General features: G+C 40.1%; 1 protein-coding gene across 11 annotated transcripts in view; it reads right to left on the bottom strand.

Moving 5' to 3' along the window:
- The window catches only part of SYNE1 (spectrin repeat containing nuclear envelope protein 1), a 471,391-nt gene that overhangs the window by 178,269 nt on the left and 265,720 nt on the right, over positions 1–27,402 (bottom strand). For 10 of the 11 annotated variants that reach the window (XM_065931098.1, XM_065931099.1, XM_065931094.1 and 7 more), the window contains 15 exons: positions 25,956–26,132; positions 24,613–24,878; positions 20,356–22,516; positions 18,490–18,827; positions 17,925–18,069; positions 17,040–17,258; positions 16,025–16,284; positions 14,423–14,588; positions 13,926–14,081; positions 9,746–9,898; positions 8,635–8,817; positions 7,763–7,900; positions 3,788–3,973; positions 2,181–2,303; positions 1,393–1,575 (listed from right to left, as the gene is read on the bottom strand). In XM_065931098.1, the coding sequence (XP_065787170.1) occupies positions 1,393–1,575; positions 2,181–2,303; positions 3,788–3,973; positions 7,763–7,900; positions 8,635–8,817; positions 9,746–9,898; positions 13,926–14,081; positions 14,423–14,588; positions 16,025–16,284; positions 17,040–17,258; positions 17,925–18,069; positions 18,490–18,827; positions 20,356–22,516; positions 24,613–24,878; positions 25,956–26,132 (4,854 nt within the window). Of the gene's footprint in view, positions 1–1,392; positions 1,576–2,180; positions 2,304–2,800; positions 2,984–3,787; positions 3,974–7,762; positions 7,901–8,634; positions 8,818–9,745; positions 9,899–13,925; positions 14,082–14,422; positions 14,589–16,024; positions 16,285–17,039; positions 17,259–17,924; positions 18,070–18,489; positions 18,828–20,355; positions 22,517–24,612; positions 24,879–25,955; positions 26,133–27,402 lie in introns of those variants that run through there. The other variant, XM_065931105.1, reaches the window with a different exon arrangement.

Below are 27,402 nucleotides of genomic sequence, written 5' to 3'. Positions count from 1 at the left end.
CAGAGGAGCCTGTTGGGCCAAAGTCCCTGGGGTCACAAGAGTTGGACATGACTGAGCAACGAACACTTTCACTTTCACACAAGGACCTGCTGTATAACACAGGGAACTCTACTCAATACTCTATAATGACCTGTATGGAAAAGGAATCTAAAAAAGTGTGGATATATTTATATGTATTACTGATTCACTTTCAGTTCAGTTCAGCTCAGTTCAGTTGCTCAGTCGTGTCTGACTCTCTGCGACCCCATGAACTGCAGCACGCCAGGCCTCCCTGTCCATCACCAACTCCTAGAGTTTACCCAAACTCATGTCCATTGAGTTGGTGATACCATCTAACCATCTCATCCTCTGTTGTCCCCTTCTCCTCCTGCCTTCAATCTTTCCCAGTATAAGGGTCTTTTCACATGAGTCAGCTCTTCTCATCAGGTGGCCAAAATATTGGAGTTTCAGCTTCAACATCAGTCCTTCCAATGAACACCCAGGACTGATTTCCTTTAGGATGGACTGGTTGGATCTCCTTGCAGTCCAAGGGACTCTCAAGAGTCTTCTCCAACACCACAGTTCAAAAGCATCAATTCTTCTGTGCTCAGCTTTCTTTATAGTCCAACTCTCACATCCATACATGACTACTGGAAAACTGGTTCACTTTACTATACACCTAAAACTAACACAACATTATAAATCAACTATGCTCTAATACAAATTTATAAAAAATAAATGAAGTGTGACTTCTACACTCAGGAATTTACTGTCTAACAAAACATAAGATAATGCAAGAAGAGTTGACCAAATAGACCGTTAGTGGTTTAATGAGAGGGCATGTATACAATTTTTGGATAAAGTAGGTGAAATATTAGTTGAAAGCAGATATGAGATAGTTTCATTTCTTCCTAGTAAGTAACTGGTCTCTAGGGTGAAGGGACTAAGAGTTATAGCTGGGTGTACTTCTCAGGCAATTAAATACATCATAAGCTGAAATATGAAAAAAAAATTTCTGTAGTATACCTTAGCAGTAAAGTCTTATTACAAAGTTCTAGATGATTTTCAGATGAATAGTAATATAAAAATATATGATTGAATATGAAATTAACCTTTACAAGTTGTTTTTTATAAAATATATACATATATATACATATGCTGCTAAAAGATAGTTTTCACCAAAAGATATTTTTAATAGATCTTGCCCCAGGCATTTGTGGGTGATCTAAATGATAGCATTTCATGTCCCTATTTTATATAATCACAACAAGCTGTCAGAGTTAACACTCTGGATGTGTTCTGATGGCTGAACCCACGCAAGCGCTAAGAAAAGCAGCCCATGACTCATCTGCTGCCTCTCTGCCGGCGGTGTGGGGAGCGCCTGCAGACGCTGGCGGGCCCGGCTGCACATGCCTGCATGATGTTGCACCGCTGGATGGCCGTGTGCTGGAGCCGGCTGGCCTCCTCCTGCAGGTGCAGGGCCGCGTGGCAGAGCGGCAGGCTGGTGACCACGTCCTCGGGGATCCGGAGCGCGCTCTGACAGACCTGCACCGCGTGGACTTTTGGCTTGAGTGACTCCATCTCAGACAGCAAATGCTGAAAGTGCAAGTTTGCATTTTAAATTTAAAAAGTCTTCACGTATGCAATTTGATATCAATTTATTTATATGAAGTATATGTGGATATAAAATATACATCTTTTTTCCCTGGGACTTTCCTGGTGGTCCAGTGGTTGAGAATCCACCTTTCAATGCAGCAGACTCAGGTTCGATCCCTGGTCGGGGAACCAGGATCCCACATGCTGTGGGGCAACTGTGCCCACACGCCACAACTCGAGAAGCCCATGTGCCTCAACTCCTGAGCCCATGCACTCTGGAGTCTGTGCTCTGTAACCAGAGAGGCCCACACACCACAACAAAGACCCAGCACGGCCAAAAAAGAAAAAAAAATACATTTTTTCCCATTTAAAAGATATATTCTAAAATATTTTAAAATTTTACATTTTAATAGTTTATTTCAAAAGCAAGAGATATTAACTAAATGACAGGTCTGTCCAAAGTTATAAAAACTTTTCCAGGAATTTTTTTTTTAATACTGCATACACTGCCCAGACGACAAGTTTAGAAATCACTTTTCCTAACTATCATTTCTTTTTCAAAAATATAGCTCCCCACTCATTTCCCCTGAATTATTTTTGCTTGCCTGTCGGTGCGAGAGCTGCTCCTTGAGACTTAGACGTCCAACTTCTGGAGAAGTCAGGGTCGTCTGGGCTTGCTCCAAAGCAACTTGTAAGTTTCTGAGCTCTGCTTCAAATTTTTTCATATCCTGCAGAGTAAAGAGTGACATCAATGTTGATAGACAAGCACGTGAGGTTCAAACTCATAGGTAGAGACTAGTTACACGTAATCAGGCAGTGAAACAAGAGGGAAGGGGCAGAGTACAACCATTAAAACAATGACATAGCCATAGGACATGATAAAAACTGGTTAGAACCAACTAGGTCCAAGGTGGCAGAAGATCTGACTTTCAGTAGACCTTGAGCCTTCTTATATTCTATTGGTAATACATTAGCATCTAAATGATACAGGCACCAGCACCAGAACAGTTTTGAGGCCAATCATAAGTCAAAAACTGGGTGGTGGCCAAGGTCCTGGAAATCCCCTTTTTCTCCCCAAATAATTGGAATAATCCTCCCACTTATTAGCCTATGAAACTTCCCAGCCCATAAAAATGAACCACAATATTTCAGGGCTCTCTCTCACCTTCTAAGATGGCCCACATTCTGTGTAGTTTGTTTCTCTCGAAATAAATCCACTTCTTACCTATAACTTTATCTCTCACTGAATTCTTTCTGCCTGAAGACGTCCAAGAACCTCAGATTCACCAGGAACAGCATGACCCCCTACAGGGCCTTCTGGGGCAGACCCTTTCCACATACCCTCTATTTTAGCTCCTCTTTGAAACACCCAGATAATAGTATCTGATGTACTTTTCCTGACTTGTTTTACAGATGTTAAAATCCCCCACCAAAAGGATGGTGTTAACTACTTGAAGACCAAGAGCACACAGCTCCAGGCGTCCTGAAGCTTAGGGACTGATAATGTTAAGCCACCACCCTGTCACCTCACTATCAGCCAGTCAGAGAACTGTGCATGAGCTGATCACAGATGCTTCAAAACTCTGAAACCCTTCGAGATGTTATGGGTTTTTTGAACATGAGTCATCTGCTTCCTCGCACGGCCCTGTAATAAACCTTTGTCTGCTTCAAACTCCAACGTATGGTACTGTGTGACCTCACCATGCCTCAGACATAAGAGGGTAACATTCATACTCAAGAAGGCTCATTAGAGGTGAGTACTCAACCTGCACTTTCTGCCACCATTTGTTTTTACTTTAAAAATGTATCTGTGTATTTTATTTTATGGTCACAGCATGTGGGATCTTGGCTCCCCCGCCAGGGATCGAACCCACGTCCTTTGCATTGGCAGCACAGAGTCTTAACCCCTGGACTGCTAAGGATGTCCCATCACTGTTGTTTTTAATGATGTGTGTGCTCAGTTGCTCAGTCATATTGGACTCTTTTCGACTCCCTGGACTATAGTCTGCCAGACTCCTCTGTCCATGGAATTTTCCGGGCACGAATTCTGAAGCAGGTTGCCACTTCTTATTCCAGGGAATCTTCCCAACCCAAGAATCAAACCTGCATCTCTTGTGTCTCCTGCATTGCCAGGAGGATTCTTTACCACTGTGCCATCTGGGAAGCCCATACTGATAGACTTTGCCATTTAAATAACTTTTTTTTTTTTTACCTTGGCAGCATCGTGGAGACTCTGTAAGCGAATTTTGATGACCTGTCGCAGCTCCTCCGTCTCCCGTCCCAGGTCTGCCACTTGCTGAGACATTGTTTCTGTGTGGTACACACTATGGAGGCACTGTAATTTCTCGGTCATTGCTTCCAGATCACTGTGAATATCTTCAGATTCTTCTAGCATCGTCTAGAGTGAATTATCAACATCCAGGACATTGGTAAGCAGGTAGAGAGGTAATCAGTACAGCATGGTGTAAAGACCATTAGATTGGGAAAGGGATAAGGAGATTTAATTTACATTTCCTGTACACACTGTGTAGGTTGTGTATTTTATTGTGTTTAAACTTCACAGCCCTGTGCCTGCTTCCCAGGCACTTCCTGTCACCCTCTTTTCAGAGAAAAAAAAATCAAAGTTTAGGACCTGTAAACAATCTGTTGAGGCCACATGTGTTGAACCATCTGCCACCCCAAGCTGCTCCCTGGTGAGAATCAGGACAGGAATATTCTAGCAGTGGTGATGCTCTGAGGCATTGGTTGTCTTCATCAGCTCACTGGCCTGTCTTTTCTCATATTCAACTAAAGAGAGGCTTTTCAGCTCTCATATTCTATAGCTAAGCTCTAAGCATACGTGAATCTAAGATAAGAAAATAAGACACAAACGATAGAAGTGAGACAAAGAGGTAGAAACTATCGGGATAAAACAAATCCCTTGTCATTCAGGACAGCAGCATCTATTGAGACTAACAATTATATGAATAATATGCAATAATAAGCATATAATATGTGTTGTATGAGTAGAGTGAAAGAGAAGAAAGGATTAAGGATGCCGGAAATGAGAGGTGCTATTACCTGTACGAGGGTTGGGAGAAGGCTTCCTGGAAAAGTCACATCTGAGCTAAGTCAGAGAATGTTTGTATTTGTACAGATGGAGAGGAAGAGTAAAGACCTTTTATGCTGAAGGGACAGCATAAGCAAAGGCACATAGGTGAGTGGGCGCAAAATGTGCAGTTCCTGGGGCATGCGATGTGTAAAGAGGAGAAACAGGAGGCGGGACATTACTCTTTTGCAATAGATCCCTTTTTTAAAAAAGTAAAGTACATCGTTTTCTCTTGCAATATCATATACATGTATTATATAGCATATATTATAAAGCTTAGAAAATATTGAAAAATAAAGAAGATAAAATGCTTCACAATCCCATACCCCAGGGATGACTTAAAGTAAGGGATAACGGCTGTTCAATTGGGTATAATTTTAGGTGATTGAGATCATAAGATACCTACAATTTCCTATCTTTTTCGCCTGGCATTAAAACACATGCATTTTCTGTGCACTGTTTTTGGATAAACTCAGGCAGTTTTCATTCATTCTTAAGGCAGGCAGGCATGAAAGAACTCCCTGGAACACTGTGGGCAGGCTGAGTTCTCTCCTGAGCACCTGTGTGAGGTCACCTCTGTCCCCCCATGCCCTCGATGCACCCAACCCAGCCACCTGCCCAAGTCAGAAAAAACCTGGCAACCATCCTGGGCACCTCTCTCTCTTTTACCCACATCCAGAAGCCTCCAAGTCCAGAATTCTCGCTAGGTAAAGCCCTTTGATTTTTTGTCCTCTCAGCCTCCTAAGAGAGGCTTTGTCACTGTCTGTGGGAATTCTGAAACCACTGTCTATGTTGTCTTACCTCCATTAATCTGTCTTCCATAGGCTTCTAAGCCACCTTTCTTAAACTATAAGTCTGAGCTTGTCACTTGCCTGCAGAATGTCAAAGGCTTACAAAGGTCAAGGTCAAGGTCAAGGTCTTCACAGGCTCTCATGACCTCTCTTTGTCTTCTCTGATCTCTCAGACCTCTTTCCAGCTCTCAGCAAAGTTCCTCCTCAATGCACCAAGCAGAGCACCCCTCCCTCTTTTTGCCGGGATTTTCACCTGCGATTTAGGCTGTGTGTCTTTTAGAACTCAGCTCAAAATCACCTTTTCCTCCCTTGTGCTGCTGATCTGTGCTAAGTCGTTTCAATCATGTCCGGTTCCTTGCGACCCCATGGACTGTAGCTCGCCAGGCTCTGCTGTCCATGGGATTCTCCAGGCAAGAATATTGGAGTGGGTTGCCATGCTCTCCTCCAGGTCATCTTCCCAGCCCAGGACTTGAACCCGCATCTCTTGCATCTCCTGCACCGGCAGGTGGGTTTTTTCTTTTCTTCCTTAATCTAACCTATCTCCTGGTACTTCGTCACTCAGCCATGTCTGACTCTCTGCGGCCCGCTGGACTGTAGCCCACCAGGCTCCATGAGATTTTCCAGGCAAGAATACTAGAGTTGGTGCCATTTCCTATGCCAGGGGACCTTTCCAACCCAGGGAGCACATCTGTGTCTCCTGAGTCTCCTGCATTGGCAGGCGGATTCTTTACTGCTAGCACCACGTGGGAACCCCCTCTATCTCCTTTCTCCCTTCAATTATCAACTCCCTGGGGCAGGGCAGGGAATATTCTTTGTATTCTAAATGCCTAACAAAATTCCTAGCTTTGGAAAGCATTCTATAAATATTTATTGAATAAATAAATGAATGAGAATAGGGGCTATTTTTAAAAACTAAAAAGAAGAAAATCTTTGTGGTCAATTAAAATCTTCATGGTCAATTAAACCTTCATGGTCTAAATTATATCTGATTAAATCAAAAAATTTATTCAGAAAACCTTTTTTAATATTAAGTTTTCTTTAAAATTTCAGTATAGTTATTAATACTCATATAAAAAATTTCCTACATTTTGGATTACAGAGTAGTAATGTTTTGATGAGCATGATACATTTTCCAACTGTTTTTCAAAGAGATTTTACCAAGTTACCAACAGTGTCTGAGAGCTCTCGCTTCCTTAAATATGAGCTTTAAATAATAGTGTTAACTTGACAATGAAAATGCTTTCCTTTAAGTTTGCATTCTAGATTTCTAATGAATATTTTTCCATTGTCTACAACCAGTTGTAACTCAAGTCTTGCCTGTTAATGCATAATGTAGATCCTCAAGCAGAACAACTCTGCAGTTGTTTAAGAAAGATTTCTTGAGAGTGCAAGATTGATTAGAAAAGAAGGATAATAATAAATTTTAAAAAAAGAAAGATAAATACAGGGAAACCAATTAGGAGCCTGCTAAAGCATTCCCAGAAGGGGAAAATGAGGTTTTGATCTAGAACCCTGTCAACAGGAATGGAAAAGAGGATGTATTTAAAAGACACGAGTATACAAAAATCAGAAGATACTAAGAAAATCTAACATACTTGAGGATATCCATGTAACTTAAATAAGGACTATTTTGTATTTGATGGCCAGATAACTGGACTACTAGATATCTGTATCTAACTCAAGCCTAAATTTAAAAAGATGAAATAATTTCCTGGATGATATGGCCAAGAGAAAACTTCAGAGGAAGTGAAGTCATGCAGCCCCTATGTGGTGTGGACTCATTCCAGCTGGCCCCTACTTCCTGCAGGAGGTCAGTCCACTGTGACCAGGCGGAAGCGCTAGACGGAGGAGGCATGAGATTCAGGCTCTGACTGAGCCCACAAGTGCTCAGCCCACTTGGTTTTCCCATCAGTCTGAGTCTAGAGCCTGTGATCTTTCCACATGTCCCTACATCTCTCCCTCAGGGTAGGATTTCTCACCATATCCCTGTGTACAATTGTTTCAAAGAAGCTGCCAAAAAAAAAAAATAGATACTATAATGGATGATTATTTTTGGTCTTATGGAATGGAAAATTTAGAGGCGATAAAGGATATTTATTTACTTATTTAGTCTTATGAAATCTTACGAGAAGCTGCTTTTTTTTTTTTTTAATCCCCATGACAAGTTGTTAAAGCTACCTTGGCTTTCACTTTTCTTGGCATCTTCAATAATTTTTCATCACGTTCCTCCAAATTTTCTGTCAATCTAGCCAGTTAAATAAAATTACCCTCTTAGTTACTTTTTGAAAACTATTTTTCCTAAAGTTACCTGATGTGAAATGTATTGTTCTCGAAGCTGGCTTGCAGAATTCCATGCAATCTTTCCACGTACCAAGATTTTAGTTTTCTCAATCCACCTTAAAATTAACTCAAGCATTTCATTGTATTCTTCTAGATGGGATGCTGCCTGAAAAATAAATCATTACCATTCAGATAAAAAATGTATACTCTGCTTCTTGAGCTAGAAATCAGTCTTCTATTTCTCTTTGGACACAGTAATCCTGGGAGTTGATCATCATAATATCTATGATATCTAAAAGTATCATGAAAAATAATTTCCTTATTGAAAACCTATTAAAGACTTCAAAAAAAAAAAAAAAAAGACTTCCCAGTGACGTTAGGATGAAGTCCAATTTCCTAAAATGCTTGACTAATATGTCTTTTAAGAAAAATCTCCACTCTCATCTCTTATTCCTCCATATAGCTCTTCTCTCTCCCCTTTTTCATACTCTACCTTCACTGAGTAAGGAGGTGTGGTAGGTGGGGATTATAACTTTCAATATTATAATTTACTGGTTTCAAATTCTGATTTAACTCATATTTGATGGCAAAAAAACAACATACTCAATTTGCAAAAGTTCAGTTTATACTCAACAATTATGATGATGTGTGATCTGAACCAATTAAGTAAAGATTAAGTAAAGACAAACATATATATATTTATTAAAAAGTCCATTTATATGAAAACCTTTGTGAATATTTTACATGTATAAATAAATCTTAGAAATACAGGCATGATATGAGATAAGCTACACTCAAATTACTCTTATTGTTGATATTTTTTTTACTTACTGTTAAAAGCAAAAAACAAAATTGAATTTTGGCCATAGAGAATGTTGATTACCAGCCTGGAAAACATACCTGGTTGAGCTTAGAGAGCTGGTTCTCGGCCTGCCTAATGGTCTGCTGGTGAAGTTCAGTCAGTTTTCCTATTTTCTTGGCCAGTGGTTTACCTAGCTGGCTGTTCTGTTCGGAGAATTTTTGCACTGCATTATCCAGTTCCATTAATTTTAAGTGACAGTCATCTAATTCCTCTCCTAGCACCTGGACAGTCATCAAGAGGAAAGAACATTAGACTATTGAAAACAAATTTTCCCAGATTTTCCAGAATCAGAAGGATTGTATTTTAAATGATTTTTATAAAAGTCAAACACTATAAAGAGTAATTCTACTATGATCTGCTCATTTCTGTTTCTTTGGTTGATAACTCTGGTGTTTATTTCCTATGAGGCTGAGAGAGCTAAAATTTTCCTTCTGTCCCACCCAAAAAGGATTAGTCACTTCACCATTGGCAGAGTGAGAACACAGATTTAACGACAAGAACTTCCTTCATTTTGAAATGTATATATGTACTTAAGTTACGCAACCATCATTTAGGCCTTTGACACTCTTCCCTCTTACCTACATATACATACATATTGATGAATTCAGTTTACTATGATAATAAATTATACTATTGCATTTATAAAAATAAATTATACTATTGCATTTATAAAATTTCTTTGTGCTGTGCTTAGTCACTCAGTGGTGTCCAACTCTGAGATCCCATAGACTATAGCCCGCCAGGCTCCTCTTTCCATGGGGATTCTCCAAGCAAGAATACTGGAGTGGATTGCCATGCCTTCCCCCCAGGGGACCTTCCCAACCCGGGGATCAAACCCAGGTCTCCTGCATTGCCAAGTGAATTCTTTACTGACTGAGACACCAGGGAAGCCCAAGAATACTGGAGGGAGTAGCCTATCCCTTTTCCAGGAAATTTTCCCAACCCAGGAATTGAACTGGGGTCTCCCGCATTGCAGGCAAATTCTTCACAAGTTAAGCTACAAACTACCTGCCTTTATTGTCTGGTTTTGATGAAGCCTGATAAGAAAGTTTTTATTTATTTTTGTAATATCTTCAAAATAAACTAATGCACCCAAAATATTTAAGGCATTGAATAGCACCCCTTATGTTTCCACTTCCCCTTCTTTACCTTTTGGTCAGTTTTAGCTTGAACTAAATTATCTGTCTTTGCTCTCAGTTTGGTGAGAATAGTTGTGAGATCTCTGGCTATCTTCTGAATTTGCTGGCTGAATTCCTGACTCATGGCCTTGCTCTGTTCAACTTCTTTTACTTTGTCCTGGATCTAAACAATCAATAAAAACAGGAAAACCAATCATGGTTAAAACTGAATAATTAATACTAATAACCTCAATTTTCAGATGTTGCCAAAAGGCATTGTAGGTTGTCAGTACTGCTTTGGTGTCCATGTACCTCCTGGAACCAGCCGCGTGCAGTTACAAGCTCTCCTGGTGTTCCTTGCAGCCTTACCTCCCGCCATTTTTATGTATTTACTGCGCTTTCTGCTGCTATTTCAGCAAAGGAACAAGCAACACATGCACAATGATTCACTCATCAACTGTTTACAGATAGCAGTGTAGATAGCTGAGTTTCATTTCTATCTTCTCCATTTACTGTGTGACCTTAAACACACACACTCTTCTAAGCCTTTTTCTTCATAAAATGGAAAATGCTTCCAGATAACTGGAGGCACACATATTCTGTGCACCTTTTCATAAGTAGCTGTTAATGGCCTGTTAACACTTTCTCTAACTTCCAATTACCATCTTATAGTGTAACTAAAAAGCACTGAACACATCCAGTGGAAAGGAAAATGAAAAAATAACAGTTAATATTTATACATTTCCAATGGCTTTAATTTGATGTGATAACAAACATTTATATTTTGCTTATAATAGAATGTTGAAGAGAACGTGGTAAAGAAATATTTCCTTTACATAAATGAAAGTTCTTTAAAAATACCTTTAAGTCTTCGGGATGTAATGTATAGTAGCATGGTGACTACAGTTAACATTCCTATGCTGTATACTTGAAGGTTGTTAAGACAGTAGTTCTTGAAAGTTTTCATCACATGAAAAAATTTTATAACTATATGTAGTTTTGAATACTAACTAAATTTATTGTGCTGATCATTTTGTAATATATTGTTGTTGTTCAGTCGCTCAGTTGTGTCCGATTTTTTGCAACCCCATGGACTGCAGCACGCCAGGCTTCCCTGTCTATCACCAACTCCTGGAGCTTACGCAAACTCATGTCCATTGACTTGGTGATGTCATCCAACCATCTTGTCCTCCATCGTGGCCTTCAATCTTTCCCAGAATCAGGTTCTTTTCCAATGAGTCAGTTCTTTGCCTCAGGTGACCAAAATATTGGAGCTTTAGCTTCAGCATCAGTCCTTCCAATTCAGGACTGATTTCCTTTAGGATGGACAGTCCAAGGGACTCTCCAGAGTCTTCTCCAACATCATGGTACAAAAGCATTGATTCTTCAGCGCTGAGCCTTCTTTATTTTAGTCTAACTCTCACATCCATACATGACTACTGGAAAAACCATAACTTTGACTAGATGGACTTTTGTTGGCAAAGTAATGCCTCTGCTTTTTAATATCCTGTCTAGGTTGGTCATAGCTTTGATAGCTTACGATGAACAGTATCTAATTCCTGATCCCTGAAGAAGAATTAACTTCAGAACCAGAGACCAGGCTTGATCACTCAAGAGCAGAGTTTTATTAAAGTAAAAAGGGACAGAGGAAGGTTCTGACATAGACATCAGAAGGGGGATGGAGAATGCCTCCCTCGCTAGTGTTAGCAAGGGAGTTATATACTTTTTAAATTATTTATTACAATAAATCAAAAGAATGTCTGAAGGTTTAAAAACGTTGCCAGATTCACTCCCACAATTTACATTTTAGGATAACAGGATTAGAACTTAACAATAGAAAGATCTTACTAGACCCACTCCCATAATTTACATTTTAAGATATAAGGATTAGTCAGAAGGTTTTCAGGAAGGAGAAACTGTCCTCAGCAGGACACATTGTTGTTGTATAATCCCTAGTACACAACAAACAGTTGTTTGTTGTATAATCATCAGTTCTGGGCTTAAAGAAAAAAAAAATATTTTATGTGACTAAGACTAAGGAATGTAAAGAAAGAAAAAAAAGTTTTGTTCTTTTCTTCTCCTCCTTGAGAACCGCAGACGCCTTTCTTCTCCTCTGGGACCTCGGACTTCTTATCAATCTGCCTAGGAATTGACTCTCTCAGCTTTTCTTCCAAGGAACAAGCGTCTTTTAATTTCATGGCTGCAGTCACCAACTGCAGTGATTTTGGAGCCCAAGAAAATAAAGTCTCTCACTGTTTCTATTTTTTCCCCATCTATTTGCCATGAAGTGATGGGACCAGTTGCCATGATCTTTGTTTTTTGAATGTTAGAGTTTTAAGCCAGCTTTTTCACTCTCCTCTTTCACCTTCATCAAGAGGCTCTTTAATTCCTCCTTCTGCCATAAGGGTGGTACCATCTGCATGCCTGAGTTTATTGCAGTCTTTCCCAGCAATCTTGATTCCAGCTTATGCTTCATTCAGCCCACATTTTCGCATGATGTACCCAGCATATAAGTTAAATAAGCAAGTCTACTTCCTTGACGTACTCCTTTCCCAATTTGGAACCAGTTTGTTGTTCTATGTCCAGTTTTAATTGTTGCTTCTTGACCTACATACAGATTTTTCAGAAGGCAGGTATGGTGGTCTGGTATTCCCATCATTTTAAGAATTGTCCACAGTTTGCTGTGATCCACACAGTCAAAGGCTTTAGCATAGTCAATGAAGCAGAAGTAGACCTTTTGTCAAATCAGATCTCCTCTGTTGCTGTTGTTCAGTTGTGAAGTCCAGTCTGACTCTTTGTGACCCCATGGACTGCATCACACCAGACTTCCCTGTCATTCACCATCTCCTGGAGCTTGCTCAAACTCATGTCCATCGAGTTGGTGATGCCATTCAACCATCTCGCCCTCTGCTGCCCCCTTCTCTTTCTGCCCTCAATCTTTCCTAGCATCAGGGTCTTTTCCAGTGAGTTGGCTCTTCACATCACGTGGCCAAAGTAAAATCTTCTCAGTAGCGAGGAAATACATCAAGAAATATATACTTTTTTGATTTCATTATTTTCAGTTGAGTGCTAACATAAATGGAATGCATGTGAATAATTTTATAATAGGGAAATTTATCCAGAGGGGGTTAAAAAAAAAACTGAGATTTGAACTTCTTTTTTTTAAGATCTGAACTTGACAAGTCATGCTTCCTGACAAACCCTCCAATGTCTAAGAAAAACAAATAAGTAAATTAAATATTTAAAATAGAAAATAGCATTTTAATTTAGTTCAAACGGATGATGCAGTAAAACTGGATTTTGATGAGAATTTTTAAACACATTGCATCATACACTGGCAAGTTCAAAAGGGGCAGCACACTTGCATGAATATTACAGTTTCTGTAGTGCAATTCCACTTTGCATTTCAGGTAGCATTTTAGAACTATCCTCTCTTTGTTCTATTGACCAGTTTTAACTAAATCGCTTTAGCGTTTGGCCACCAAGAAGGTCCTAAAACCCATTATGTTTGCATACAGATGCTACTGAAGCTATTTTCATAAAATACATGGAAGTGTGTCCTCCTTTTATATGAGGTCTAATATAAAAATCTCCCCCTGTTCTAAGTATTATGAATGGCTATGTAACACTTTCCTTAAAAAGAAAAGATTAAAAAAAAATATATATATATATATACACATGTATTGTGTTTCATTTCTTTCCTTGGTTGTTTGGAAGCTAGACTGACAGACCTTCCTCTAGATAAAATACAGGACCCCACAGCATGAATTTTGGATAAAAATCTCTTTCCTGATTCTACTTTATTTTTAACTGCTTTCCTTTTATTCAAATATCTTCACCTACTACATCGTGTTGAACCACTGAACTAAAATAACAAATAGAAGAGTGCCTGGCAGACTCTGGCTACTCAATAAATATTTGTTGAATACATGAAATATATCTTGCTTTCTTTGTTTCTTTGAGTAATTGATTTCTGGGGGAAAGGTTAGGGAAATCATATAAATTATCTTCAATGCTTGACATTATTGTTTACATTTAATATCATTTCATATGCTTCTTGCCTATGAATAAAACCTCTCATTTAATATTATTGTTTAATACTGATCTGTTTTTAAACTCTGTTTCCATGACTGTGAAAATCCTGCACTATTATACAAGAGCACTGAGCCAATAAAGAATGGAAAGCTACTCTTTATTGACTATAGGTTTACCTGATCATGGATAGTTCCTAAGTCCAAGGCCACTTCAGCTAGTTGAAGGGAGAGTTCAGAAGGTAATATAGTAGAAAGACCAAGGTACTTATTATTCTGTTCTTCAGCCATTTTTTCAACATTCTGTTGGTGATTTGTGGCTTCTGTTAGGAGAATCTGAAGGAAAGATCAACATATGAAATTTCTAGGAGCCAGATAAGGAAATTGATTTTTACAGGTACAGAGACAAGGATATGTATTGTTCCTCAAAATTGGATTACGTGTGTTATTACAGAAACACACTTACAAAAAGCAAGCTTTTCTTTAGTCTCTAAAAAAGACGCACGTCCACTTCATACGGAATAAAAGAATGTCCAACGAACTAACACTAAGAGCTTTTCATGTAAAACATTTCTAAAAGATTTCACTTCAATATATCATTGAATATAAACAAGAATATCTGATTAAAATTAGCACAGTTTTTTTAAAATGACGAGTCTAGGGAATGAGTTTTGTACCTTAAGTTCTTCAAGTTGAGCGTCTATTTCTATGGTTGGATTCCCCAGGTATTCCTTCGTTTCCTGAACCCAAGATTTTACTGAACTGATTTGTGTCTCCACCACTTCTCTCTCCTGGAGCTCTTGCTTTACTATCTTCCCATTCTTCTTGACTTTCTCCTGCATGCTTCAGAAACATTAAGGGGAGAAAGCAGACATGGAATGAAAGGAAGCCCCCAATACATGACATCACATTGTCAAAAACAGACGTTAAAAAGTGAAACCTTCTATTTTTTTCCAAGTCAAGACACTTCCCCCAAACTGCCAGATAATTTTCAGTAACATTTAAACTTACTTTAAATACAGCAAGAAGACACTTAATATGAAGTGAATGATTTATCCCTGGAAAATGGAGAGCTGACATACTCCCATGCCACTACACTGCAATCCATTTTCCTGTCTAAAATAACCTGGAGACTGTTTGATTTTTTTTTTATTTCCTCTTTGGAAATCTACTTATGTGGTACAGAATCATCAACCCTAAAAATTAACATATAATTGGAATATTTGTGCCTATTAGAAACTAGCCTTTAAATAAAGAATCAAATTTTGGATATTTTATGACTAATAGTGTTCAGCATCCAAATTATAAGTCTTTATTTAAATTGACATAATTTGGTCGTAAAGTTTAAGTAAGTGGAGTCAGATTATCCTGAATTCATCTATCATTGAAGGGGTGAATGTAGGATATGTATGAGTGATATATGACTAGGGCATGGCAAACCCCTTCAGTATTCTTGCCTGGAGAAACCCCATGGACAGAGGAGCCTGGGGAGCTGCTGTCCATGGTGTCGTGAAAAGTCAGACAAGACTAAGCAACTAAGCCCACATAATATTAGTCAATTCAGGAGTTAAACTATATAGTGACATTTCCTCTTTGGTCCAATAAGTGAATCAAGCTGGTTATATATCATTAAGATTAACTTTCTCTACGTTCACTATCAGTAAATGACTCTTATTTACTTGGACTTTGGTATCATCCTTGCTCTAACGTCTCTGTCATCCAATTTAGCCAATGAGGAATCAAGAGTTATCGAAACCAAATTCTCAGTAGCTCTCAACTGTTAGCCTTTCAAGCTTCATTTCTCCTGAATTGCCCCATGACCCATGGGTTCCGTGAAAGTGATATACTTATTTCCAAGCTTGCTTACTTGCTGTTCCCTTGTCTTCAGAACTCTCCTCCTACCTCATCGTTCAAGCCTGCTTAGTTTTCAACTTAAATATCCCTTCTGAGGGGAAGCCTTACTTGACTCCTCTCCTAGGTTAGTTGCCTCTGCTTTGCTTTCTCTTAGCCCCCTCAAATGCTCCACCTAAATGCATCTTTAGTTGTCTACCTCTGCTGCTTGACTGCAAACTGCCTGAAGGTAGAGATTGAATCTGTTTGCTTCATCACTACATTTCTAATATGACTAGATATGTACTAGGTAGCAAGGATGATAGGAATAGATCCCCATGTGTTTAAGGTGGCATGGTGGAGCTCCCCCAAGACTCTTAATACCGCATTTGTCCCTTTTGGTCATGGCCAAGTTTAGAAACAGAGAAAGAGGGCAGGCGTATAGTTACTTCAGGCACCGGTCCTGCATGGCTGTGATCTCCTGCACTGTGGGTGGCTCTCCTCCAGGGGATGGTGTGACTCCATCCTGGACCATGCTCAGCGCTTGTTGCCGCAGCATCCCTAAGGCCGACTGTTGCCGTTCCAACTCCAGGATGAATGTGTCATGACATTCAAGAAACGTTACGAGTTCTGCTTTTGAGGCCTTCTCCGCTGAGCTTCCCGGTAATTTATCTTGCAGCTGATCAGTCATTTCAGTGGCTTTTTTAACCTGATGACAAATGCACACACTATGAAGTTCAAAAGTAAATAAAATGAAAAAGAGAGGACTATTCCAACAAATGCCACATTTGACACTAAAATGTTGAAGCACGGTAGAGTCGATGGTGTCAACTCTAAATCTTGGGAAGTTAAATCACGAACAATTCTCTTAACACGCAAGAATAGGCCACTTCTATTATTCTGAGTTTTAAGATTTAACCTCAAAATAATGTTAGGGCAATCAGGGACTTCATAACATAGAAAAGGGGGATTTATGTTAATATGAATATGTGCCTTTGAGTCACAAAGGAAGATGTGGCTTACAACACTGAACCTTGTTTAAAAAATAGAAGATATTAAACATGATTTGAAAAATGAGTCAAATTCCTTCCTTATTTCATGGAAAGACAAAGTATTTTGCACTTTTTCAGGGCCAGGAAAGACAGTTTCACTAAGAGCCCCACAAATGGGGCAAAATCAGCTTGCTCTCCTCTTAAAATGCAATTGCTTGGGAAAAAAAAATGCAATTGCTTGGTTTCTTTCTTTCTTATTAAAATAAATGGGCCTGGACTTGGGACCAAATTGCATATTGTATTATGTATTTTATTTCATGATTTGGTTTTCAAGTCATGGAGATAGAGATTTTTTAAAAAGACTTTTTACTTTCATAAGGCCAGTTTCAAAAGAGGGACAAAACATTGCTTTCGAGATACATTCTCATCAGTGAGGAGACATTACTTTGAGCCCATCAGTAATGGCGATTACCTTATTGTTAAAGCTCGTCCACTCATCCACTGCATCTTCCAGTAACTTCTCCTGGTCCTGGGCCACAGCGCGGAGCCGCGTCCAACGCTGCCAGACAGCTGTTGTTGACCTGCTTATGGCTGCTTTGCTTGCATCATTTCCGGTTCTTTCCAGTTCTGAAGCTTCACCCTCTAAAGCCACGATTTTCTCATGGAAAGAGTTTATTACTGACACTAAAGCCTGGAGTGGGAAGAGGAGAAGAGAAGTTGAAGGGAGAGATGATTTTTTCAAAAACTCTATGGATTTTGGTAAAGTCCAAAATTACCTGCAAAAGAAAATGTTCCTACATGCATTTATTTTCCTCAGTTAATTATTATTTTTACATTTAATTTGTAATTGAGTTAGGCTTGAGTTTTCTAAGGCAGTAAGGTGAATATTTATTAAAAAGTTGACATGCTATCTATCTGAATGACATTATCCCATTTTTTTAAATTAGCAAAAGTATAAGTGAACAGAATTTAATATTTAAGTATGTCACATTCTACCTTATATTGCTGTGATACATGAGTGAGACTCAAGTTGTTAACTTTTGAATTTCAGTTGAAGTAATAATCTAAGTTACATCAGAAGGTATTTACTGAAATCTACTATGTCACATCTTATCAGAAGCAAATTTCTCTGAAGATATCTTTTAAAACCTAGCTATGCATTTCCAATGGAATGCTAAATGAGTGACAGCACTTAATTAAGTTAAAACTGCTATGAAATGTGCTTAAACATGTCCTTTTTGTGCTTAAGCAGCCCTCGTGGAAATGAGGATTTATTGACTTGCTTCTTGAACTCTCATAGTGCAAAGACCCATTATAGCTACAATGACAAGAGTATTAAAAACAACAGCAAACTAACCTTATGTTCTGACAATTTTTCTTCTGCTTCGTGACTGGAAGAAGTCTTCAATAAAGAAAACTCAGACAATTTCTTTTCAGCCTCATTCATCAATTTGATAACCTCTTCCCTTGCTTTCTGATAGTCCTGCCATTGAGCTGCACATCTTGAACAAAATCCAACAAAAATCAAGAGACAACTTAAAATCACACATTTCTATGCAAGAGCTCTGAGGTCAATCTGTCTAGGGATACTCAAAAGAATGAATTTACATGATAATCTGCATCCTTGCGCTCCTGCTCCTGCTTAGTTGCTCAGTCATGTCTGACTCTTGGCGACCCCATGGGCTGTAACCCACCAGGCTCCTCTGTCTGTGAGATGTCCCAGGCAAGAATACTGGAGTGAGTTACCATTCCCTTCTCCAGGGGTCTTTTCGACCCAGGGATTGAACCCCAGTCTCTTGAATTGCATGCAGATTCTTTACCATTTGAGCCACTGGGAAGCCCATGTACATCCTTAACGTATTCCTATTTTCCATGTGAAAACCCATTTCACTAGAATATAAAGAACAAAGTAATTTCTGTACCTCTGCAAGAGGTGTAACTGGGCATGTGAATCTTGTATTATCGTCTGACTCTTCTCTTCCAGGGAGGCCATTTTCTGTGCTAGGTCCTCTTTTCCAGTTGGCTTGATGAGTGGGTCCAGGTTGGCTACCAGGCTCTGGAGCTCCTCCAGATTGCTGTGGAACTGATCCTCTGCACTAAAAAATTCCCTGTGGCTTTTGAGACTGTCCTCCACACTCTCCACATCTAGGCCGTTGCCTGTCAGCTGTAACATCTCATGAGCATCCTCAAGCCAGTCGTTAGCAGCTTGAAACACCTGATAGTACCTTTGACACTGACTGTATATTTGAGTCAAGGTAGTCTGAAAAACAGCAAAGCAAACACAGTCAACTCTCATTTGCGATGTGTTTCCCAAAAATTGTTTACACCTTTCATTTCTTTTCAGGTCTCAGTCTCATGGTGGTATGCCTGCAAGTGAATTGACGAGCTGGTGACATTTGGTTTTTTGTTTTTTTTTTTTTGGTACAACTAATTATTATCCTGTACTTTTCCTTCTGCTCTTCTTCTTATAATTTTATTATCTCAGTTAAAATACACAAGCAAGGACATAGATAGAATAGAAATTTATGATGGTTCTGAAATGTCCTCTCTCTAAAGAAAAAGTATAATGATTAGCAACATATGGCAGAATGAATATTCACTAAAGTGAAATAATGCCTTAGGTGGTGTGTGTGTTCTCAGTCAGATTTGACTCTTTGCACTCCCATGGACTGTAGCCCACCAAGCTCTTCTGCCCATGTAATTTTCCAGACAAGAATACTGGGGTGGGTTGCCATTTCCTTCTCCAGGGGTTCTTCCCGACCCAGGGAGCAGACCCACATCTCTAGCATCTCCTTGCATTGGCAGGAAGATTTTTTACCTCTGTGCCACCTGGGAAGACCCAGTTCCTCAGGTAGGAAGGAGTATAACAAGACCAGTGGGAATGTAAACTGGTATAACCACTATGGAAAACAGCATGGAAACTCCTCAAGAAATTAACCACCAGTATGATCCAGCAATCTCACTCTTGGGTATTTATCCAAAGAAAACAAAATCACTACCTCAAAGAGAAATCTGTACTTTCATGTTCGGACCAGTGTTATTTACAATAGTCAAGGTATAGAAATAACCAGAGTGCCCATCCACAGATGAATGAATTTCAAAAAATACACATCTTGGAATATTATGGCTGGTTGAAATTCCATAGAATCAGAAGGACTGAGAACAGATGTGGGGAAAATGGGCCAAGGTATTAAAGCAAGTAAACTTCTGGTCAGGCTAAGGTCCATAGGGTCGCACAGAGTTGGACCCGACTGAAGCAACTTAGCACCCACTCTATTATTTATTACCTCTCCAAACAGAGAGAGAGAATCAAGATGTTCTTGTGTTAAAATGAAAGTCATATCAACATGGAAACCACATGAAATGAACACCATGAGCATAAACAGTAAAAACATCCTTTTAAGTTGTGATTGAAGATAATTCCATGAAGTAGCAAAAGAAAAGAAAAGAAATATTAAGGGAAGCAATTCAAAGTAAAAAAAAAAAAAAAAAAAAAAAAAACTCATACCTGTTTGCTACTGTGCTCAGTTGCTCGCTTCATTCCTGACTCTTTGCAGCCCCATGGACCATAGCTGTCCAGGCTCCTCTGTCCATGGGGATTCTCCAGGCAGGAATGCTGGAGTGGGTTGGCATGCCCTCCTCTAGGGGATCTTTCCAACCCAGGGATCGAACCCAGGTCTCCCACCTTGCAGGCAGATTCTTTACCAGCTGATCTGCCAGGGAAGCCCCACACTTGTTCACAAAGAAGCGAAGTGAGAAGAATGGAGCAGAAGCCCCGAGGCACCCACCTGTCTGGTGCGGAGCGCGTCCTGCAGGGCCCCGTCCAGCTCTGAGAGCTCAGCCAGCGTGCGCTGTAGGTCGGCGGAGATCAGCTCCTTGGCTCTCGTGAATTTCTCCTTCTCCTTGTTACTCAGTGCGTTCATGATCCTCAGGCTGGACTGCACCTCTTCCTGATGGATCTGGACCTTTCTGATCTCCTCCTGGATGTCCCGCAGGCTCGGGTCCAGGCACAGCGGTCCGCTCAGGGCCGCCTGCACGCTCCGCAGCCATTCCAGGGAGCGGCTCAGCTCTGTCTGGAAGTCTCTGCTCTGCACCACGCGGCTCTCACACTCCGTCACCGCCGCGCCAACGGCAGAGGTGAGCAGTTTTAACTCCTCTTGCCAGGCCTGGAGCTGAAGCTTGGCTTTCTCATAAGCCGCGGGCTCGAGATGCGAAACGAGATCTTCGAGATGCCTGGTGACACGTTTTAGGAGAATTCCGGAATCCTGGAGGCTTCCCGCCAGGGAGTGATACTCTTTGAGCTTCTCCTCCGCGGGCAGCGTCTCCTCGTTCACCTGGGACTGCCCCATCCTCACAGCCTCTAGCTGTTTCTCTAGCTGGCGGCACATCGTCTCGTGTTCCTGGTAAACACTGGTGGTATCTTCCAAGAAGCTCACCCTCTGTTCTGTCTGTCGCTTCAGCCTGTGGTACAGGGTGATGAGCTGTGGCATCTTGTCTGGTTGCCATGGCTGCCCGGTGCTGCGAAAGCTTTCTTTCTTCTGGTTCAGTTCGTCCATGGCTTCGGCGAGGCCTGCCACCTCGCCCCCCAGAGCTCGCCAGCCATCCTGAAGAGACAGAGCCTCTTCGACACTCAGGTGGCCGGGGATGTGGCTCATCCTGGAGAACTGGTCTTCAAGGTCACGCAGAGACTGGCTCGTCAACTCGATCAAGGAGGCGTATTCTTTCCGAGCCAGCATCGCCTCTTGGACTTTATAGAACTTGTCTTTAGCCAGGTCGATGATCACGTTCAACTGCAGGGGCAGCACGTGGAGCTTTTCGTTGAGGTAGGAATGGTCCACTTCATTCAGCGTGGGCAGGATGGCCTGTCCAGTTCTCTGCAGCGAAAGTAGGAGGTTTTCATATTCCGGAGACTGTTCGAGAATGTGTTGGTATTTGGCCAGCTGTGTGTGCAGCTCGGCAGTCTCATTCATTAGGTTGATCTCAGGAAAGGTAACGATATCTGCTTGTTTGAGCCAGTGACAGGCTTTATCAAAGTCTTCCTTAAAATGCTTCCTAGAAACCAGATTTTTCTCCAGCTCTTGTAGCCGATGGCTGCACTTTTGTAGCACGCTGTCATAGACGCTCTGCAATTCCTGGAGCTTCCCCAGGACCTCACTCTTTTCCTGCTCTGTGACTCCTTTCATCAACTCGCGACCCTGGGCCCAAAGTCCAGTGACCTCGTTTTGGTAAGTCTTAAGGCTGGCTTGTGCACTTTTACATGTTTTCACCTGTTTGCTCACGTCATCTGGTAGCAGGCAGATATGTTCACGGAACATTATCTTGCGCTCATGTTGCTGAATCTGGCTGGTCGCCTGAAACACCGCCATGAGAAACTGGGTTTTCTCGGACAAAGCCTTGTTTAAGTACTTCCGTCTCTGGCCCACTAAGTCGCTGAGACTACTCACGTGCCTTTGTGCATCAGACAGTGCCTTCTGGATTATCTGCCTCTCGTTGAGGCCAAGATCAGCCATCACCCTGTCAGCATCCTTCGTGAGAGATTTCAGGAGCATCTGCTTGGCCTCCAGTTCGCTGCAAATGGCAAGGTGATCCATGAGCAGGTTCTGAGCCATGTCAGGAGGGGGGCTCTGCTTCAGGGCCTCGGCGATGTTGGGCTGTTGCTCTTCCGCCCACTCCATCAGCTCCTGAAACCTGGACCGAACCACACTGAGCTCCTCCAGGTTGGTGATGGACACTTGGATTTTTCTTTTAACGAGGTCCTCTAGTTGAAACCAGCGTTGTTCGAGGTGACTCGTCTGTTCTTTGACTAGTTCTTTGTCATCTAAATTCAGATGTTCTATCATTTTCTGCTTTTGCTCTTTCAGATCCTCAATGGCCTTCTTTCTCTCCTGCAATGCCAGGGCCAACTTTTTCAAAGCTTCCAGGTGAGCGGCTGTACTCTCTGCATCAGATCTGTATTAAAGCACATGAAGTCAAGTTAACTTTAGTCCATATCTGTGCTTGTTTGTACCATGTTAAATTGCACATTACCATCTTCTTTAAGTGGGTTTTCTTAGCTTAGAGTTACTCAATTCATGGTCTATTGACAGAGATTCTGTAGTTACTATGGAATATAGTGTTAGTCGTTCAGTTGTGTCCAAATCTTTGCGTGTCCAACTCTTTCCCCATGGACTGTAGCCCACCAGGCTCCTCTGTTCATGGGATTCTCCAAGCAAGAATCCTGGAGTGGGTTGCCATTTCATTCTCCATTATAGAATATAAGAGCCATATATTTCCATAGCAGAAGTTGAACCAAGATAGTTTGCCTAGAAACTTCTCTGCTCTCAACCTCTGCTCTTGTTAGCTAAGGTTGCCCTCCCATCACATCTGACATGTACTTGTAGCTTCTTCCTCTGGCTCTCATCAACAGAATAGCATCTGCATGTTAACAAGATCCCTTGATGATGTGTGGAAACACAAAATACTGAGAAACGCTGATCTACTGCATTCTTGACAATGGCACTTAAAGGAATTAAGTGATGTGTGATTTCTGTGCTTTCCTGAGAGAAGTTCCAGCAAACAACCCCGTGGTAGACAGTATACCATGTGTAAGGTATAACCAATGACTGTAACAGCTGCTCATTGGGATAACTCAGACATTTTCTATGTATCATTAGAAGCTTTAAAAGTAAGTGTGAGATGCAAAGAGTTCTCATTCCTTTGACTACAAGACACACATGAGAAAAATTGAACCTTAGAGTCTTTTTCACTTACAAAACAATTAGTTCTGAAGTATGAGGAGACGTGTTGGGAGTCTATATGATAACTCCTGTTTGAGACATATTGTACTGTTCTTAGTCACTCAGCTGTGTCCGACACTTTGTAAATGTATGGACTGTAGCCCGCCAGGCTCCTCTGTCCATAGGGATTCTCCAGGCAAGAATACTGGAGTGGGTTGCCATGGACATATTAAGTCTGTTGTGTTTGTGGGTTAACCAGACCCAGGTGCTACTGTCAGCCTGAAATACAGGCTTTTGCTGACATTGGATTTATCCCAAAGAGTAGTAAAATGTTGAGCATCAAGAAAAAGTAAACACATCAGAAAGTAGTGTACCTCCTCTAAAACAGAAATCCACATAAACAAAAAGTCCACAATTGGATTACACCTAAAATATGTTCTCAGTTTTAATTGCCACAAATTAATAAATCTGGGCAGAAAAAGCACAGATTTTAATAAATCATAGTGATCAGAATTACAGAAAGATTTCTATATGATGACTTTCTCTATGTGGGGGGTGACGGAATCCTTTTCAAAGAAAAAGGAAAGAGGGGTTCAGTTGCTATAAAATCAAATATGTTTGTCACTTAATCATGTCTGATTCTGTGATTCTATATACTGTAGCCTTCCAGGCTCCTCTGTCTGTGGAATTCTCCAGGCAAGAATACTGGAGTGGGTAGCCATTTCCTTCTCCAGGGGATCTTCCTGGCCCAGGGATTAAACCCAGGTCTCCTGTATTGCAGGCAGACTCTTGACCATCTGAGCCATCAGGGAAGCCATAAGATACACATTAATTGAATTCAGATTGTTCATTAAGTTCTCGAATACCACAAGTACAAGAAAAAACTAGACTGAATTACATAGAATGTCTTACTTCACAGAATTGGCAAGAAACCTATGGAACTTGTTTCAGGAAGGATTCATGTCCTCAATTTACAGATGAGAGTCCCATAACAGGTAATTAAAACTAGAAATATTCTTAGGATGTACTTTAAAGTCAAAGTGTAACGGCTTTGAAATATTCCTGATGTCACAGGTAGAATCAGTAATGTTTTCAAACATTTTCCTTTTATCCACTATTTAAATTAATATTGTGTGAGGAAAATCATGATTCTGTATGCATACAATCATACTAGACTCTTAATAATGTTTTATCAGTATTTAAATTTGATTTATACATCCATGATAGAAAATGGATGTTTAACATGTAAGAAAGATATTTTTTATTTTTATAGACATTAAGAAATTTCTGGCTTAGCATTTTGGTGACCCACTAGAGAACTGCTGTTACCTGGCTAAGTTATCCCATTCTGTAGTAAATTTTTCTAAGAACCCTTCGACGACGTTCATACGGTCATGGTAATCTCGTGTTCTCTGGAGATCTTCTTCTCTTTGCAAGCACAGATTGTTGGACTGAAGGCACAGATCCAGCCACTGGTCATTTAAATGACTTATTTCCTTGTGTTCAGGGGACTCTTGTTTCTTGGTTAACTCATCCACCTTCTCCGTAATAGTGTTCACAGATGCCTGTTTGCACTGTAACTTCTTAACAAAATCCTAAAGGATAACAACAATAAAATAAACAATATATTATAACCCGCTCCCCAAATAAGTACAGATTGAAGCACAGAATCAGTACCTCTGAACACTTTAAGTAACTGAAGAATGTATACTGAGGGACAGAGAAAGCCATCATGCTTTCTTATGAATACAAATTTCCAAGTATATAAGAGTCAAAGGGAAACTGCAGTATCTTCTTGTGTTACTTCAGAAAGTAAAAAGAAAAACTGATAAATATGGAACAATATTGTAGTCACTAAGAGAAAAAGTTAACATTTTGTCTTAAAGTGTATCCTTAGTTTTCTAAAAAATTTTAAGGTTCATGGTTTTGAAAAAAAAATCTAATTTATCTCCTCTCTATTTTTCTTTCTCTATATGCAGACAACATTCCAGCAGAAAATATAAATGACTGATCATCACAGGGAAAATATAAAACCTAAAGTTTGTTAAAAATCTGGTACAACTTCCAATCAGGTTAATTTAATAATTTTCTATTGCATTTTAAATATATAAATATTGTATTACATTTGAGCTAACTATGTTAACAAATATATATATATATATATATATATTACATATTATATTTATTTATTATTTACTTTTTGGCTGTGCCTTGTGGCTTGCAAGATCTTAGTTTCCCAACCAGCGACTGAACCCAGGATCCAGCGGTGAAAGCGCCAAGTCCTAACCACTGGAGTGCCTAAATATATGTTTAATAAATTGATACATTTACAGTCCTACAGTTTTAGCAATTTCTGTGATGAGAAGCTAATAAATAGTAAGGCCCTGTGTTTGTTTAGAGACACAGCCTTCTGGTTCCACCAGCTGAACCTCTGAACCAACTGAACCAGTTGCTTTGTTCATAAACAAGCTACAGAGCGAATGTCCTTCAATGCAAGTAGCCAACGGGAGCTCCCAGAAAATATCTGAATGTTGACTTTCTGATCTGCACTCTTCTGGCACCAAATGAACATGGTTCTGATTCTATCTTATTCTTTAACTATGTGTAAGGACTGGCCGACACATACCCATGCTGGTTGCCTCTGTCTCCCCTGGAGACACGTGAATTCCTACCTTTACTTGAGATACCATGTTCTGTGCGATGTTTAGCTCCAGTTCTGAGTGCCTCCTCTTCATATTCTGCAGCTGCTGATCGGCATCCTGGAGGTAAATCCAGAGTTCAGCCTTCATGTGCTTGATCTCCTCCCAGCCCTGAGTTAGGTTCTGTGCCTGGGCAAGCCTTTGTTCGATCTGGAGAAAACACAGAGGCAAAAGTCAGCAGCAAAAGACAGAAACACTTATGTTCAGTAAATCAGCCTGTCCATGTAAGCAGGCTAACACTTGGGTACACACACACACAGTGATAAATCCTCCCCCCCCCCACAAATTATTTGCTCCAAGAAAAACAGATTTTATGTTTCAGTTTTCTAAAGACTTCAGGTGTCAAAGACTTATGTCATATGATTTCAATCAGTACTGTGAGGCTTTAGAAGTTCTACCAATTTATTAGGTCAGAAGCTGCCCTGATGGTTTTTTTTTAACATGGGGCATTTCAGTAGACACATCTGTTTGACAGACTCAACAATGTGGTCTTGGGGTTAACTAGAAAAGACTTATATTGTTCTCTATCACACATTTGCTGATACCTCTTATAGAACACTGAGTGATTAATGTTTTGGATATATGTTTAGATCTGCTTCACTGGTTTTTGAACTTTTTTCAATAATCCATTTCTGTAAAAAATATAGACGCTCTATCATCTTTCTTAAAGATTTAAAAACAGACTTGCTCTGGTAATATGGTAAAATATAAAAGTAAAAAAAATGTTACTTTAATATTTATAATTATTTATCTTCTTTTTTCTTTTAGAACATTTTACTCTTCTGGAATATTTAATCAATTAAATACCAAAACCGGGTCTTTTTTTTTTTTTTAATCCGAACACATTGCAGAGTTTAAGGCAGCAGCAGAAGGCACATGACCTCTATGGTGCCATCTATCTGCTGCGCAGAGGTACTGCTGATTCATCACAACCCTGCCCAAAAAGCCCAAATACAGCTTCAGAATCCTTAGCAACACCACCCTCAGCCACTGCCGATGAATCAGCAGAGTCATGACGGATGTCTGCTATCCTAAGAGCATGCAGGGGTCAGGAGTCCCTTTCACACTAAGTATGACCCTTTCACACGCGCTTTATAGGACCCTCTCATAGTAAGCCCCTTTCATACATTCTTTCACTAAGTATGACCTAAAGAAAATGATGGAAAAGAACAACAACAAAAATGATCAGAAAAATACAGGAAAAGAAGAAGAACGCTAATTGAAGAGAAAAGAGAAGAGGAAAGAGGCACAAATGTTCAGCAGTTCAATGGGACTAAATATTTCAGTTCCATTTCAGAGGCGTCAGTATCAGAGTGTGCCTACCTTTCTGTGACTCAGCTGAAATTCAATACATACTTATCATAATGCCTGAAGGAGCATTATAGCAAGAGTAATCCAAGGAGAATTTTTTTTTCACATC

The sequence above is a fragment of the Muntiacus reevesi genome, chromosome 3, assembly GCF_963930625.1.
Source record: "Muntiacus reevesi chromosome 3, mMunRee1.1, whole genome shotgun sequence".
NCBI classification, from domain to species: Eukaryota; Metazoa; Chordata; class Mammalia; order Artiodactyla; family Cervidae; genus Muntiacus; species Muntiacus reevesi.
The sequence above is the reverse complement of the archived record's forward strand: the minus strand, read 5'-3'. Positions and strand labels throughout refer to the sequence as shown.